Source organism: Cardiocondyla obscurior, linkage group LG21, assembly GCF_019399895.1.
Source record: "Cardiocondyla obscurior isolate alpha-2009 linkage group LG21, Cobs3.1, whole genome shotgun sequence".
Lineage (NCBI taxonomy): Eukaryota > Metazoa > Arthropoda > Insecta > Hymenoptera > Formicidae > Cardiocondyla > Cardiocondyla obscurior.
In genome coordinates, this window is record NC_091884.1 from 2,831,099 (window position 1) to 2,849,621 (window position 18,523).

At 41.1% G+C, this 18,523-nt stretch overlaps 1 protein-coding gene and 1 pseudogene across 1 annotated transcript; both read left to right on the forward strand.

Moving 5' to 3' along the window:
* Window positions 1-6,474: 6,474 nt before the first annotated feature.
* LOC139110607 (uncharacterized) lies at window positions 6,475-11,483 on the forward strand (annotated as a pseudogene).
* A 6,113-nt stretch (window positions 11,484-17,596) lies between these two features.
* On the forward strand, window positions 17,597-18,067 carry LOC139110539 (uncharacterized). Its single transcript, XM_070670370.1, has one exon. The coding sequence runs from the start codon at window positions 17,597-17,599 to the stop codon at window positions 18,065-18,067; it is 471 nt and encodes a 156-aa protein (XP_070526471.1).
* Window positions 18,068-18,523: the final 456 nt, after the last annotated feature.

The window sequence follows — 18,523 nt, forward strand, 5'->3', positions numbered from 1 at the left end:
TTTTATAATGTTCTGGTTTGCCACATTTATAACACACTTTATCTTGTTCCTTTTTTTCTGTTTTAAACACACTTGACTTTGTTTTGCTTGTTTCGCCCTTTTCTCGAATTTCTCACATTTTTATCTTGTTTTTAATAAATTCACAATTTTGATCTTCAATCCTTACGGCATCAATTAAATCGCCAATATAATTTAGAGTATCTGGTAGTGTACGCAGTAGATAGTTTACATTTTCCTTTTCGGATACTGTTACTCCCGAATTTTTTAATTCGTTTATTAATTTCTCAAAGTCGTTAAAAAAGGTGCTTTGTTCGCGCCTTTTTTCACATTATGAATTTATTCGGTTTATGTTATTAGGCTCGTTTCGATTCTTTCCCTAGCAACGATTAATTATTGATTTTCTCGGTTTTTATTTACAAGTTCGGTTTCGTTTGTTAGTTGAATAGCAGATGTTGATGGAGACACATGTTTGTGAAAACAGAATATTTGTTATTAAAGCAGAGAAATAAATTCTAAAGTTTTTAAGAGTGTTACTTTTTAAAGTTATCAATGTATTACGGGCTGTTCCCGGGAAATTATAAGTGACAATACGGGCTGCTCCCGGAAAATTATCTATCAGTTGTTAACAACGGAAACAGGCTGCTCCTGTAAATTGTTTGGGCTGCTCCCATTTGAGAAACAGGCTGCTCCTGTAATTTGCTCGGGCTGCTCCCGATAAGGATTTGGGCTGCTCCCATTTGAGGAAGCAGGCTGTTCCTGCCGACTCATAATTTCCATAAGGAAGGAACAAATTTATGATTTATTTGGATTGAAACAAAGAGGTTTTGGTATCGATTCTAAGATCCAAATTTAAGTTATTTTCTTCAGATCTGTGAGTAACTCAATTAACATCTTTCTTTGTATTTTCCGGTTATAAGCATGCATGCGTTTTGTTAAGAATTTATGTATCAAATGTAATTCTCAATTACGGCTTTTTCCCTCCTCCCATGCTGGAGGAGGGTTTTTTATGCCAATTAAATCCTCCTTTTTCTAACTTTCAAATTTGAGTTTATTATTTGTGTTAAGTTTATTTTTTCTAATCTAAATTTTCTTCTATAAGAATTTTCAGCCACCTGGATTAAGTCTTTTATAGTCAAATTCGATTATTTACATACATGCTTGAATCTTCGTCTCCTCTTAACTTGAGTTTTTCTAAGCGATTTCTTATACAAATCTGTAATGCTGTTGATTCTCTTTTATACAATGTGTCAAATTTCTTCAAAATATTATAAGCTGATTCTTCACTAGCCACATATTCCAGTTGCTCATTTGAGATCATACTGTATATATGTAAAGTCATTATATGCCTTTCAAGGTATCTTTTATTTAGCGCTCTTGCATTCTGTTTTACCATATGGTCTTACAATGAATCTAAATTTAGTTAGTTGATAACAGTGAGTCGATACGCGTTGATTAAAACGACACAAAGAAAATTATTATTCTAGTACGGATTTTAAATGTCGTTTCTGTTTTTACAGGTAAGAAATTACTACCTTAGAAATGTAAGACATTATAAAAACACATTTGTTAATACAAATAAAAAAACTGTGTTTACAGAAACTCAGTTAAGTCTGTATTCTAACCCCATCAAACCTCAACATTATATATATTGAAACGACCGTAATTCCTGGCCGCGAATATCTTGCAAGCGAGAGTGCCCGGACGTGCTCGCCGGGCGGACAGGATTCGCGAGTTGAATTGAGAGGTCCGAGAATGCACGAGACGTGGTTTATGTAACAATTAATTGATGCTTTATTCAATTAATAAAACAGAAATACATTTAAGCCAATTATGACGAACGCGTGATTGAGACGTCGCCGGACGAACACGAATTTAACAATAGATTCACGATGACGCGGTAATTGGCGCGAGTATGCGCTTGATCGGTACGGTGGTAATCGATACGCGGATCTACGACGGGCGGGCCGTTACAGGTTTTCGGCAGCCGCCCGGATAACGCCCTAATCGGAGCGCGGGGTTAGCGGCGCGAATATTTCCCCGAGTCGCGGGCCTGGGCGGGGCCTGATCTATGCACGCGGCGCGGGCGCGGTGATCGACCTAACGCTTAGATCGCGGCGCGAACGCGGTATTCGGACAGCGGGGAGGATGGAGCACCTGTTCGGTGTTGCAGTAGCCGAGAGTACTCGGCCGAGGCGGAGATCTCTCCACCCCGGTTTTGTGCAACGGTGCGAATGGATATTTTCGCCTAAGCAAGCTGACTGTCGATCCGGGATCGAGATCGCTCGAAGGAGGCGAAGTGCGCTTCACCCCACGAGCCGGTCGTACAAGCCTAAGTCGCTTTCGGCAGGAAGATTCCTCTGCGGTGCAAGCGTCAGGAGTTCCTGACCGAGACGGAGTTCGCTCCACCCCGTTGGTTTGCTTGCTCCAGGAGTCGGTTCGGTTCGGATGTTCGCTGCGAAGCGAACGGCACGAGAACGGTGCGCGACTTCCCCGAGTTCGGCTTTTTATCTCGCACAAGGCGACATCCGGGGTATCCTTGTTCGTGGCGCCGGCCGCGGTATTCCGCGGTACCGTGCGCGTCGCGCTCGCTCGGATGAGTTCGGGGCCGCTCGGATACGCTCGTTCCGCGGGATTTGGCGCGTTCCGCGGTACTCGTTATAATTACGTATTTCGATGATCGGTTTCTTCGGGAGCCCCCCGCGCTCCCTTGCCTGGCCGAGAGGATGGTCGTCTCGTCCGTTCTTCACCGGGAACGATGCTCATTCCGGGGGCATCGTTACAATATAATTCATTGCTCTTAAATTATTTTCATCCTACTGCGTTGGGTTATCCGTCGGTAGTCTTTCTCTGGTTGCCACTTCGTCGCACTTTTTCATTTTTAAATACATCAGCATTCTCTTCTTCCAGATATTGTAGTCTCTGCCGTTAAACAACTGAATTTTTATTTCTTCAATCATTGTTTCCTTTTGAATGTCCTCTTTGGTTTCAGTTTCTTCAGAGGATGTGTCGACTTCTTCAGAAGTTTTGATTTTTTCTGAGGATGGTGATTCGTCTGGTGGACTTTTCTTCCCCAAATTCCGAGTTAGGCTATCCTGACTCATTTACCCTTATTTTAGTTTCCAATCTGATTTTCTAAGATCCCTGTCTTTGTTCTCTCTTGGCCGTTGAATTGTTGCACTGTCTTCTTAGACGGCAATATATATTACTGTGCCTCCTTTTTTTCTTCAACCAGTTTTTTTTATAACCAGTCAACCACGCTCTGCTACCATGTTAAGATTCGTGGTTGAATAAATATTTTTTAGTAGAAATTATAGTTTTATTATTCTTCAATTACATATGAACTTGTTATTAATCAGTCAGACTACCATATACTAAACTCTATGGACCGAGACAGTCCTTACTACATGTGTGCGTAGTGGGAGTTCTTACTCTCTGCTTTGTGCGGTGTTTCGCTGATTCAAATTATCTTTCTTAATTCTAATCTTTATCGGTCTCTTTCTTTTATTCCGTTCTTCTTACCTTCACATAATAACCACACACACTTACACACATCATAAATTTACTTATAATCTAACAGTTAAAGTTAAATCGCGAATGAACAGTGGTGGTGCCGCAGACGGTTGTTGAACAAAGAGCTTAACGGCCTAACGTTTTTCCATCAACGCTGTCCATGTAGCATGCGGTAGCAGCATAGTATTTTCCTTGGTATTGCTAAGAAGTAATTCCACATGTGATACAAGTCCAGCGTTGATACCAATGTTTAAATACTTGTATGCAGTAGGCGTTAAAGCAAATCTCCTTCCCAGAATACGGTGCGTACACTGCGGTATGGCCAAACTAAATAGAAAATACAATAAATGAATAAAAGAAAAAAAAAGATTTTTGTTTATCACAATACAATATATAATACTTATTTCATGTTCTCGGCCAACATGCTAGGTACTGGAGTGTAAAAATTCATGGTTGCAGCAGCAGTATCTTCGAGACAGTAGAGTCCGTGCATAAAAGTTCGCAAACTGGTAACGACACGTCGAGAATATACGACTTTTATACTAAAATCCCCACCACAATTATATGCGTCACTAATTTAAAAAAAAATGTCATTAACTGAGGTCATCTCCTCCTCAGTATCGTTAAGGCTGTTCACACATATATTACATGCAACCTGATTATGGGTGCATGTGCGACGTAACAATTGGAGCGCGGTAACAGCATCACAGTTGTCAGGTAAATTTCGCGCAAAAGTCTAATGGTTTGGATTGCATAAAAAAATTTCACCACACAAACCATTACCAAGTGAAATGTTTATGGTGAAGCAAGGATCAAGCATTTGATATCGATCCAGAAATGTATCCACCTACATATAACAGTTCACTCGATGATAGTAACTTATATATGGAGGCAAGTCCATTTTGCGGCTGATACAACGTTGAATAGCAAGTTTTAGACCAAGTATTAAATTGTCAACGGAGCAAAGTCTATGTCGTAACGCGGCTCTTTGACCAATCGCTAAGTCATCAAATCTACCCGATTGTAGAAATCTTCGTAATTTCGATGACTCGAAGAAATCTGAAACATTATCACGTATGCCGCGAAGAGAACAAAGTTTGCGTTTCATTATATGCTGCGGCCACTCGCGATAACTGTGATGCATATCAATCGAAGATCGTCTCACAAACGGTTTACAGGTACCGCGGACACCTAGTTCACGATTTCGTTATAAACGAGTGATGAATCCTTGAGGTTTAAGCTGTGTAAAGTTTGTATTTATCACTTTGAAAAGTTCGTCAGCTTCATCATCCTCATCACTACGTCTATAAAACGAATTGTTCTCATATGGTAAAGAATCCATAGTTTTTTTGTATATCACAAGCACAGTTTTTATTGTGAAGCAGTGCAAACAGGACATATGTTGCACGGAAATATTAAATACATTGGTTTATTGCAATTGGAGCACGATCTGCTATATAACGCGTTGTGAGAATTGATCTCATGTCCATGAATAAGAGTCATAGGTCCTCCCAAATTAGAAAATGCGATTATACACTCGGTGCAAACGGCAATAGCTGCACTAGGTGTACAATAATACACATATATCATGCAATGCTTCGTGCTCGAAGTAAGTGCTCGAATATGCGCTGAATCCAATTCTTGGGAAATATGAATTGTCAGATTGTCACTTTGATCACTCGCGTAATTACTATTGTTAGGCAATGGGGAGGCGTCGGACTCTGACGATGCTTCAAGTACTACTTCAACAGATGAAGACAAAGATTCATCAGACCACTCCATGATAATCGCAATAAAAGTTTAATGGTTTAAAATCATCTAATAGAATTAATAAAAGAGACCTAATGTATTTATATTACTCCCACCACTGACCATAGTATAAATTTTGTAAGTAGCGGGGGCTTTTACAAAGCGCAATACCTTATATGGAAACATCTTTTCTCGGGGTGAGATTGCGACGTCATAGATGTGAACAGTTCGGCCGCGACGAAGCGATTCCTAGTCCGTCTCGGGGGTTTGACCCGGACAATCCGCAGTGCCGCGGTTCGGGGGTTTTCCCGGCCGCAATCTCGGGGAAACCCGGAGCACTGACCGCCGACTCGGGGAGACCCGGTCGACTTCCTACTGGCAATCCTGCCCGTCTCGGGGGAGCCCGGACAATCCGCAGTGTAGCGACTCGGGGGATTTCCCGGTCGCAATCTCGGGGGTAGCCCGGAACACTGGCCATCGACTCGGGGGAAGCCCGGTCGAGTCCCGCACAACCCCTTACCAGTCTCGGGGCATCCCGGACTGAACCGCACGTTACCTCGCCGGGAGGACGCTCCTGCAGCCGCGCCGAGTTCGCCAACGGACCCGCGACGTCTAGTACCGGCAACGGCGGGCCCGGGCGATTCCCGTCTACTGCGATACCGAAACGGCTAGCGATTACGACGGACGGCCCCGACCTGTCTATAACCGCGTTTGCGTTTAATGCTAACGACCGACGCTAACGGCATTTCCGTCCCTGCGTCCGCGGCACCGACTTGCTCGTAACCGCGCTTGCGATCAACGCCAACCGCGCCCCGACCCTGCACCTTTGTATGCCCTCGCGGCACCAACCTGCTTGTAACCCCGCTTGCGTTCAAGACTTGTGATCGACGCTCACAACGTTGCCATCCCTGCGTTTCTTTTCGTTAGTATAATCCGCGGCACCGACCTGCTTGTAACCGCGCTTGCGTATAATACGGGCGACCGACGTCAGCCGCGTTTCCGTCCCGGCGCCCGCTTTAGTATAATCCGCGGCACCGACCTGCTTGTAACCCCGCTTACGTTTAAGGTTTGTGCTCGACGCTCACAACGTTCCCATCCCTGCGCTTCCTTTCATTTAGTTTAATCCGCGGCACCGACCTGCTTGTAACCGCGCTTGCGTATAATACGGGCGACCGACGTCAGCCGCGTTTCCGTCTCGGCGCCCGCTTTAGTATAATCCGCGGCACCGACCTGCTTGTAACCCCGCTTACGTTTAAGGTTTGTGCTCGACGCTCACAACGTTCCCATCCCTGCGCTTCCTTTCATTTAGTTTAATCCGCGGCACCGACCTGCTTGTAACCGCGCTTGCGTATAATACCGGCGACCGACGCTAACAGCGTTGCCGTCCCTGCGCCCGCTTTATATAATCCCGCGGCACCGACCTGCTTGAAACCACGCCTGCGCTCGACGCTAACCGCGTCCCCGACCCTGCACTTTTGTATGACTCCGCGGCGCTGACCTGCTTGTAATCACACTTGCGGCTAAGACCCGTGACCCACGCACGCAGCGTTCTCGCCCCGACGTTCATTTCTTTTGACATTATCCGGCTGCGCCGGCTTACCTGTATACGCGATTGCGATTGCTGTTCACGCACCTCCACTATTGAGGTACCCCTCCTGGCATGTACATAGTGTAAATAAACTTTAGAGACATAAGCATAAAACAGTGCACGGCTTTGTTTTGTACCCTGAAGCTCCACTGAGCGACACCCAGACAGGGCAAAGCACGACTATTACAAATTTAAACAATCGTCATGGCTTCGCGCATATATTGAGCTTAACACAACATTTAGAACTGCAGCAACAAATAATTTTGAAAAGAATTAATATAAATTAATGAACAATGCGGTATTTGGCAAAACCATGGAAAATGTACGCAATCATGTCGATGTAAAGCTCATAACACAATGGGAAAGTAGATTCGGTGCTGAAGCGTTGATTGGGAAACCAAATTTTCACAGTCGTAGCGTTTTTGCTGAAAATCTTGTGGCGATTGAAATGCGTAAACTCGAGATTAAATTCAATAAGTCGATTTATGTTGGTATGTGCATTTTTGACATATCCAAGACATGCCTATATGAATTTCATCACGAGTATATGCAACCATTGTATCACGATAAATGTAAAGTAATGTACACTGACACAGATAGTCTCATACAGGGTGTCCCGGACCAACGTCACTTTTTTTTAACAGTAGGTAGAACTCGCCAAGACAAAACAAAATGTCCTTTACCGCTTTAAAAAATTCGTAATAGTTTTCGAAAAAATAAATATTTTATTTATGCGCGAGTGCGACAAGGAAACGCGGAGTGAGCAAACGCGCGATAGACGACGGAGAGTATCGCGTAAAGAGAATAGGCGGAGTCAGTATGTCGCGAGCGAGACGAGGAAACGCGCGAACAAGACGATGCGACGATACACGAGCAAGACAAGGAAACAACGCGCGAACAAGACGATGCGACGATACACGAGCGAGACAAGGAAACAACGCGCGAACGAGGCGATGCGACGATACGCGAGCGAGACGAGGAAACAACGCGCGAACGAGGCGATGCGACAATACGCAAGCGAAATGAAACGACGACGCGCGAGCAAGGCGAGGTGACCACACGTGAGCGAAGAAAACGATTACACGCGGACAAGATCAACTTGCGAGTTCACAGCTATCGTTTCCGCACTACCTTTTGAGGTAGATAGCTCAGTGCGTTTTTTTTAATGTGGTATTCCCAGTAGGCCTATTCCACTGTAAATAATTCAACGCAGCAATTGTTCAAAGTGCCGCCCCTGTGTTTGTAAGCACAGTTCAGCTCTTTGAACAATTTGCTGCGTTGCTCTTTGTGTCATTTGCGGGGTAATTGCACCGAAGGCCGCGATGATCGCGTCGCGAACTTCATTGACGTTACGTTCCCGCATGTGCTCCACCTGCGCTTTTACGTGGCCCCAGATGAAATAGTCTAACACATTCATGTCGGGCGAACGTGCTGGCCACGTAATTGGACCCCCTCGCCCCATCCATCTCTCCGCGAAAACGTTATCTAAAACGTTCCGCGCGCGACGAGAAAAATGAGGGGGGGCACCGTCTTGCTGCAAAATGAGATCGACGCGCATCTGCAGCGGCAAATCTTTTAACAGAACGGGGAGCTCGTTCTGTAAAAAATTTGCATAAATTTCCCCGTTTAATCAAGCGAAAAAGAAATACGGCCCAATCTGTAAATTAATAAAAATATTACAATTTTTTTTCAATATTTCTTAAACGAGATTACGTATAAAAAAATACTTACAACTCGATCTGCAATGACCCTTGCCCATACGTTTAACGCCCACCGGTACTGAGACGCACCTTGACGCACGGCCCGCGGATTATCATGAGCCCATAATATAAAATTTTTTGAATTAAATATGCCATTCGGCGTAAAAAGGGCCTCATCTGTCCACAAGATTCGAGCGGGGAAATTTGGATTCCGCCGGCATTGGGCAAGGAAGCCTACAAGTGTTTATTCCTAATTATTTTTTGCTGAAAGTAAATTAAATAAATTTTTTAAATCCAAATATGCATACCTTCGCAAAAAATAGCACGGTCTCTTTCGTCCCGCTCAAGAACATGCTGCACCCGCTGATAGTGGAACGGATGCAGTCCATCTTCCTTGATAACTCGGTGCACGAAGGATCGTGACACACCGAGGGTACGCGCTATACGCCGTATACTATTAGCGTTCTCCTCTAACGCCTCTAATATTTCCTCTTCAGCGTGTGCGTTTCGACGTACACCATAATCATAATGAAGAGGATTTCTTCGGTCTACGCCGAGATATCCTGATTCCCTTGCACGTCGAAGGCATCTAAAAATTTTTTTCGATAATAATAATTAGCAATTCACTACTCGCAATTACTTCTATTAATCGATATGAAATAACATATTGAATAAATAATTTACCTGGATACAGTTTTTACTGTCGGACGTGGTCGATTCAGAAATCTTTCTGCGTATACACGCACTGCTCTCGCTGTGCTTTCGCCAGCAATACCGTAACATATTAACATGTCGGTATATTCAGTGGCCGTATAATTCACCATTTTGCAATACGTATCTAACAATAAGCTAGCTATCACCGTGCGTCGACTAGTCGACTAGCCGAAAGCAAGCACATGGAACTCCAGAAAAAACAATTGCAAATCGAGAACTTCGTCTCTCTTGCTCGGCAACAAAGATGTTCTAGCTTCAGCTAGTCGACGCACGGTGATAGCTTTTTGTTACATACGCATTGCAAAATGAATTATACGTCGATCGAATATACCGACATGTTAATATGTTACGGTATTGCTGGAGAAAGCGCAGCTAGAGCAGTACGTGTATACGCAGAAAGATTCCCAAATTTAATTTGTTTTTTAATGTTATTCAATATGTTATTTAATTTCGATAAATAGAAGTAATTGCGAGTAGTCAATTACTAATAATTGTTACCGAAAAAAATTTTTAGGCGTCTTTGACGTGCGAGAGAATTGGAATATCTCGGCGTATACCGAAGAAATTCACTACATTACGATTATAATGTACATCGAAACGTACGAACTGAGGAAGAGATTTTAGAGGCGTTCAAAGAGAACGTCTCGATTAGTATAAACCGTATAGCACATACCCTCGATGTACCACGATCTTTCGTGCACCGCGTTATCGAGGAAGATGGGTTGCACCCGTTCCGTGAAACGAAAGAAACCGTGTAATTTTTTGCAAAGGTATACATATTTGGATTTTTTAAATTTATTTTTCAACAAATAATAATCACAAGTTGAACACTTGTAGGTTTCCTTGCGCAATGCCGGCGGAATTCACAATTTCCTAATAGAATCTTGTAGACAGACGAAACTGTTTAAAAAATTTTGTACTGTGGGCTCATATAAACCCACGAGGCGTGCGCCAAAGTGCTTTTCAATACCGGAGGGCGCTTAACGTATGGGCAGGAATCATTAAAGATTAAGTTGTAAGTATTTCTTTTTTATACGTGATAACTCATTTAAGAAATACTAAAAAAAAATTGTAATATTTTTATTGACAAATTTCAGATTGGGCTGTATTACTTTTCCGCTCGGTTAAATGGAGATCTACGCAAATTTTTTGTAAAACGAGCTATCTGCGCTATCTACTTCACAAAGTGTTGCGGAAACGATAGCTGTGAACTCGCAAGTTGATCTTGTTCGCGTGTAATCGTTTTCTTCGCTCGCGTGTGGTCACCTCGCCTTGCTCGCGCGTCGTCGTTTCATTTCGCTCGCGTATTGTCGCATCGCCTCGTTCGCGCGTTGTTTCCTCGTCTCGCTCGCGTATTGTTGCATCGCCTCGTTCGCGCGTTGTTTCCTCGTTTTGCTCGCGTATCGTCGCATCGCCTCGTTTGCACGTTGTTTCCTCGTCTCGCTCGCGTATCGTTGCATCGCCTCGTTCGCGCGTTGTTTCCTCGTCTCACTCGCGTATCGTCGCATCGCCTCGTTCGCGCGTTTCCTCGTCTCGCTCGCGACATACTGACTCCGCCTATTCTTTTTACGCGATACTCGCCGTCGTCTATCGCGCGTTCGCTCACTCCGCGTTTCCTTGTCGCACTCGCGCATAAACTAAATATTTATTTTCTCGAAAACTATTACGAATTTTTTAAAACGGTAAAGGACATTTCGTTTTGTCTTGGCGAGTTCCACCTACTGTTAAAAAAAAGTGACGTTGGTCCGGGACACCCTGTATATTATATCGAGTGTGATGACGTATATGAGACTATGAAACGTGACATTAACAGATTTGATACGAGCGACTATGCACCCGACAATGTATATAATATTCCACTCGTCAATAAAAAAGTGCCCGGTTTGATGAAAGATGAGAACAATGGTGCGATTATGACCGAATTCATAGGACTTAGATAAAAAATGTATGCTTTACGAGTCGATGGTAAAAGTGATACGAAAAAGATTAAAGGCGTAAAAAATAATATTGTAGCAAAGACGATAGTATTCGATGATTATGTGCGATATTTGCGGGAGGAAATCGAAATGACTCGGCAGCAGACATGTATAAGATCGAAGTTGCATAAGGTGTATACCATACGCGAAAAGAAAATTGCTCTAAGTCCATACGATGATAAGCGATATATCGTACCCCGTTCTACGAAAACTTTACCGTGGGGACATTATAAAATACAATTGTAACAAAAAAAATGTTAATATATTTTCTCAGTTTTATATACACTTATGTATTACATAATGTTAGGTTTATGTATTATTAAATAAAGAACAGAACGAATCAAGAGATAATTATTTATATTTATTTTAGTAGTCTGATTCTGAGTATCCTTTTACAGGGAGAGTACGGCTGAAAATGAACGTTCTGTCGGGGCGTCTGTAATGCGCGGATGCCCACTCCTGGGCTCGTGTGCAAAAGTCGTGCGCAAATCTTTTGTTCTTTCAAAGAACCTAATCGAAGCTGACAAAGCTTAATGACGCACGATTCTTCTTATGAACAGCTTATGTTACTTGGTGTAATTAATATTATTTATTTTATTCTAGCTATCGCATCCTAACACATATAAAAATGTATATGAATGTAAAATAAAAAAAATGTATCTATTATACAACATTATTTTTATGTATTCATGAATTGTGAGAATTGTTAAATCCTAACCATTTTACAAAAATATTATTTCCTTTTTTTTGCAACACTTTTTCAACGAGATATACATCGGGATTTTTCACACGAAGTAACTCCTGTTCGTAAAATCCTCTAGCTATAGGTTTTCCAAGAGAATCCACCAGGTGATATGTTGCTGGGTTAGTTTGCAACACTTTAGCGATTTTAAATACTTCTGTGGTCCAGTTAGGCGTGTAACCTTTCTCAAATATCGTTTTGAATTTACTCACACGTACGGAATCGCTCACTTTAAATCGCGTTGGAGCTGCGATTTTTACACGACTGTACACCGTTGTTAAGTGTTTGTTCGCGATTGCCGGAGTAACATCAACAGGTCGCATTCCGATAGTTCGATGCTTTCGTGCATTGTAATTTGAAACGAGTTGGTGCAGCGAATCGATCCATTTATAGTTTCCATTGAGTGTAAACATCTTCCACATGTTATTTTTAAGCGTTCTATTAAACTGTTCTACAACTGACGCTTTCATTACAGAATACGTAAAATAGTGGTTAATATGATGTTCTTTCATAAGCTTCTGCATATTTGCGTTGTAGAATTCTTTTCCTTTGTCAGTCTGTAAATTTTTTGGACATCTGTTGTAATCTGTAAATATCTTCGCAATCGCCTTAGCAACTTCGCTACCACTCTTCGTCTTTAACGGAATAGCCCATGCATGTTTGCTCAACACATCGATAACGGTGAGAATATAGTGGTAGCCTTTGTTGACACGTGTGTAAAGACGCATCTCGACGATATCAGCTTGCCACAGATCATCATATCCGCACATTATGACATGTCTTCGAGGAAAATTTTTTCTCGCTGGAGCATGCAATTCATTTACCAACTGCTTCATTTTGAGACTTGATGATGCAGACATTATTTATTATTCGATATTTGCTGTATAAATTTAGTTTTTTTCAGTGGAGCGTGTTTTTAGCATATTCTGTACATTACGTTGTAATATTTCTATTTTTGTATTCAATTCCTTCAGTTGATCTTGTAAAATGCGTACGTTTTGTTAAACATATCGTTTATTGACTGCATCATCATCGTCTGAAGGTTCTGCAACATGCTTAATTTTGTATGACCTTGCATCATAATCAGTAGCTGTTGCGCACAGAGCGTTATTGCGCACGTAATTTCTAAGTAACGCACTGCATTGATCATGTGAGTCCACATCGCTTCTTGTAAGCGATATTCCAAACTTGTTGATCGGCATTTCAGTACACACTGAATGAATCGTTGACATGTGTATTAATTTATGATAAGTCCTGCTTCGCAAAGTTCCTCGATAATAGATAGAATCTCGTTATCGTAAGCGTTATGACCAGCGCAACGCAAGGCTTCAAGCAATCGAAGCCGATCGACAAGCTCGTTTGGATCATCCCAATGAACGTAATCGATCCTGTTGTCGTTGACTGTCACAGTGTGTGGTATGCCTTGCCCAATTTTTTTATTTAGTAAAGGAGCGATTATACTCTTGTATTTGTAACCCTTGTTACTCTTCACCTGATTCTGCGCGTTGTAGTCACGTTTATGAGAGTTCGTTGCCAAGAGTATATTTTTATAGTTTTCTTTATCAATATTGTTGTAAGTGCTCTCATCGGGAACTTTCATGAAAATTAATTTAAATAGACCTGGCGTCCCAGAATACATTTTACCATCTATGAATATATTATCATTCTTATCCACATCGATACGCTTGTTACCAAACATCGCGCCATCGTCACTGACATAAACTCCATACACATTATCAATGTTGACAGATTTCGTACCACTTAAAACAGCGCCTAAATACTTTTGTCCCAACGGTTCATACTGCGTTTGAAGAGATGATACTTCTTCCGATGTATGCGTTGAACGTTGAACTGGTGTTATCAGCAATTCGTTTGTATGATTAAAAACATCGCCAATGATATGAGCATGCAAAACATCATGTGCTATATTTCGTTGATGTTTACTCGTTGATGCCTTATTCAATGACGACGATGAGGTATGCGATCGTTTTGTCATCAATTTAAGTGGAGTTGATGTAGCGTTTAACCGTTTCTGTTTTGGTGTTGATCCATATTCATCTTCAGATAATGATATCGGCTGAGTATGTAAACGTTTTACCGTAGATTTCATCGAAGCCGATGCTATTATCGGCGATAAGGCGTTTAATTGACGTTTCCGTTTCGGCGGTGATCCGTGTTCATCATCATTATCATCATCACTCGATGCTGTTATCAACGATGAGGCGTTTAATCGACGTTTGCGTTCTGACGATAATCCGTTTTCATAATCAGATAGTGATATCGGAGACGCTGTAATTAGCCGTTTCTGTTTTGGTGTTGATTCATTTTTCGGTATAACTGATTCGACTTCAGCATTTCCGCCAGTATTTTCAACAATTTGTTTTAGAGGCGTGATGATAGGTTTAAAGTGTCGCTCCAACGTGATATTCTCGTCCATTCTCCCCGTTTTGAGAGCTTGATACTTTTTGCGAATCGCATCACTCGTTTGGGCGATTTGCTTCACTATCTTCTCCCGATCTTTACGTTCAATTCTGTCCTTCATATCGAGATTGTTACAGCTTACTCGATGGACGTTTCAACGATGTCTGACTGTGTTAGGATAGTGCAAACTCATTAAATCCCTTTCTATATCGGCCATTTGAAATCGCACTATTTTTATCAATCACTACAAATCCATACTGTTGTTGCCAACAGATATTACACAAATTACTGAATTCTGTAAAAGACATGTCAGTGTTTACATGATCATGGTATACATGCTTTATATTTGTTCCATCCTGTTTAAATAAAATGATTAAATTCGTATTGTCGCGTATAAGATGCTTCGGTATCTTTGCATACGTCTGACATAGATAAAAACTGTCGACGTTTGCGTGTCGGCCCATCGCAAAATATTCTCTTATAACGTTTTGTTTATCACATGCCACATCATCAAAGATAAAGATTGAATTTGGAAGAGCATCGCTCGGTGAAATCATATCACTATTAGAAAATGTAGAATAGCCTATTTCTTTTATCGGTGTCAATAACTTTTCAAGGTATTGATATTTTGGTTGTTGTAGTGATTTCGAATACACATAAATATTTTCAAATCGTAAACCATGCGGACTTTCCAACAAGCTTATCAACACGTTTGTCTTACCACAGTTTGATGGACCGCAAATGATACTTCGAATGAAACTTGGTAGCATACTTCCATGCTTGCAAATTTTTTTCTCAGATGTTAATTTGTTATCTATATTAGCCATTTTAGGCGCTTGTCGCGCAAACCGCATCATGCAACTAAATCGCGTGTTGCATGAACCGTGGTCTACCTTCAATATGAAAAGAATGATGCATACGCTATCTAATTTATAGTGATGCTTACATTCAATACGGTCAGTATTCAAAATGTTCTTGCTCCTGCCGGACAACAGCAATATTTGCAGCTTAACCGCGGAACACCTACGATATATTTCAAAGATTCTTTTGTTACAACAGTTTTACCAGCATATAAACTATCTGTGAGATAAACTTCCAGAACATTTAAGAGCTGATGTGGAGATTCAACAATATCGCAGGTGTTTGAAACATTATGATTTACCGAATCAAGAAACGCATATTGACGGTCCTGCGCCATTAATAAAAAACTGTGTCGAATGTCAAAGAAAATTGGGCGAGGGTTGTTAAACAGAGCAATTAAAACACTTCCGTTTGAATTGCACATACCCGGGTACCAGTTTTGTGGCCCTGGAACTCGATTCAACGAGCGATTTGCCAAAGGAGATCGTGGAATTAATTTGATGGATGCGGCTTGTCGCAATCACGATATAGCCTACTTACGTAGCAACAATCTCGCAGAGCGCCACGTGGCTGACAATATTCTTGCCAATAAAGCGCTGTAACGTATTAACGCAGAAGATTCAAGTTTTGGTGAAAAGGCCGCAGCCACGGCCGTATGGGCAGCTATGAAAGTAAAAACGAAACTTGGTATGGGCTTATGTGTAGCGAGGAAGAATACGCTAAAAAAAACGGTGAAGAAAACGGTGAAGAAACGAACACTTCCGATAGCGAAACTTAGTGGCGTTATACCGCTTCTGCCCTTACTGGGTGCTATCGGTTCGCTCGCCGGTGAAGCCGCAGGAATCGCAAAAGCTGTAAATGATAAAAAAGCCTCACAACGCCAATTTGAAGAAATGAAACGTCAAAATTACGCCATGGAAGGTCACGGTGTTTATCTCGCTCCATACAAACGTGGTGGCGGATTTCGAAAAAATAATGGAAATAAGAAAGGAAAAAAAAAAAACGCCGATGAGACGTTAAAACTTCCCAAAGGTGCTACTACCGATATACAGTTGCGACAATTAGCGAAACACATGCGCATTCCATATTTTAGAGGCGTTTTTATGCGTGATACTTTACCAATTGGGGGAATACATCAAAACGAGAGCGGTATTGTGAATTTAGATAAAGTTGAAGGATTAGGTACCCACTGGGTGGCATATGCGAAAAAAGGAAATCGCGCTATGTATTTTGATAGTTTCTGTAATCTTCAACCACCACAAGAACTTGCTCGATATCTGGGGAATGACGCAAAACGAACTGAATATAATCGCTTACCATATCAACGATATAATCAAAACAACTGTGGGCAATTGTGTCTACAGTTTCTACAGATGATTGAAACACAAATTAAGAACAAACATTATGCGCTGTAAACTCAGTATCAAACGAGTCGCTGACGCTCACGTTATCAAGCAAAAGTAGTATCCTCGTGGTGAGCTACTTTCCTGCTATAGATTTAAGCGATGGAGAATATGAATTCGGGCTGGTTGATTTTGAAACGTATTTTACAATTCCTAATGTAAACTCATCAAATAATACATTCTATTTCGATAATGCTGATGATGATGATGGAGAAAGTATTACCATTCCCGACGACTCGTATGAACTGTGCGATATTGTCGAATATCTAAAACGTACGCTCGACGAGCTTCATATCAATGATGTTACAAAGAACATGATTTCATATGGTGATGATGAAAAAGATTATCTTTTAATGATTAGAGCTAATAACAATACGATGAAAAGCGAGATTAAGTGTATTTATCAAATAAATTTCACCAAACCATGCAACATTGGATCGTTGTTAGGATTTTCATCAGATCGCATACTCGAGCCGTTACGTTGGCATGAATCGGACGCACCGATACAAATTATCAATGTAAATATCATTCACATTGATTGCAGTGTAACGGGGGGGTGCATACAGTAATGGAAAACGTGTACATACAATACATGAATTTTCACCTAAGGTTCCACCTGGATATAAGATATCTGAAACTCCAACACAGACCATTTACCTTCCAGTCGTCGTACGAAGCGTTACTGATTTGATGATTCGCATCGTAGATCAGAACGGACGATTGCTTGATTTTCGTGGCGAAGAAATTACCGTGAGACTGCATGTGCGGAGACGATTTTAGTGTAAGATGCTCGTTTTGAATAAAACGTTGAACGTGAGACAAACTAAATACACAGCTTCCACCAAAGGAGTTCAATTATTGAAGAAAAAACGTACTACATTAAACGTAGAATTTTTAAAATTACTGGGTTTTATTGTGTGTAACATCTAAAAATGGCTGATATATTGATTATTGATGATAAGCCGATCTTTGATAATAGTATTGTTAAAATTGAAACTCATACGTACAACCCATATGCTAACACAACGTTTGGATATAGTAATGAAATACGGATACCAATACAACAACAGGATTTGTATACGTTACCATGTGACAGTTTTCTCTATATTGAGAGAAAAATAAAAATAAAAAAACCTGACGATAAGTTAACTGCTGCGATAGGAAATAATTGTGTAGCGTTTATGTTCGATGAAATCCGTTATGAACTTAATGGTGTAGAAATTGATCGCAACAGAAACGTTGGAATAACTAGCACTCTTAAAAATTTTATATCGCTAACATCTGATAATGCTGTGATGCTGCAAAATGCTGGATGGAGTGAAACATCAACTACGTCAGAAGGATTCTTTAATTTTTGTGTACCCCTCAGTATATTGTTGGGTTTCTGTGAAGATTATAAATGAGTGGTTGTCAACGCTCGCCATGAATTAATTTTAATACGCGCTCGCAATAATAATAACTCCATTATAGGAAATTCGGAATTAGAGCCAGAAATTGAATTGCATAAAATACAGTGGCGAATGTCTCATGTTATATTAAATGAGGTCAATAAATTATCCATGCTGCGAACTTTGGATAGCGGGCGATATTTAAGCATGACTTTTTGCTCGTGGGATTTGTATGAATATTCTTTTTTGCAAAGTACTACAAAACATTCTTGGGCCGTCAAGGCAGCAACGCAACTTGAAAAGCCTCGATACGTTATCTTTGCTCTGCAAACCGATCGCAAAAACGTTATGTCTAAAAAATCAACCATTTTTGATGATTGTAAATTAACGAATGTGAAACTTTATCTCAACTCTGAATATTATTCATATGATGATCTGAATTTAGATTTTGACAAAAAAAGATACGCCATT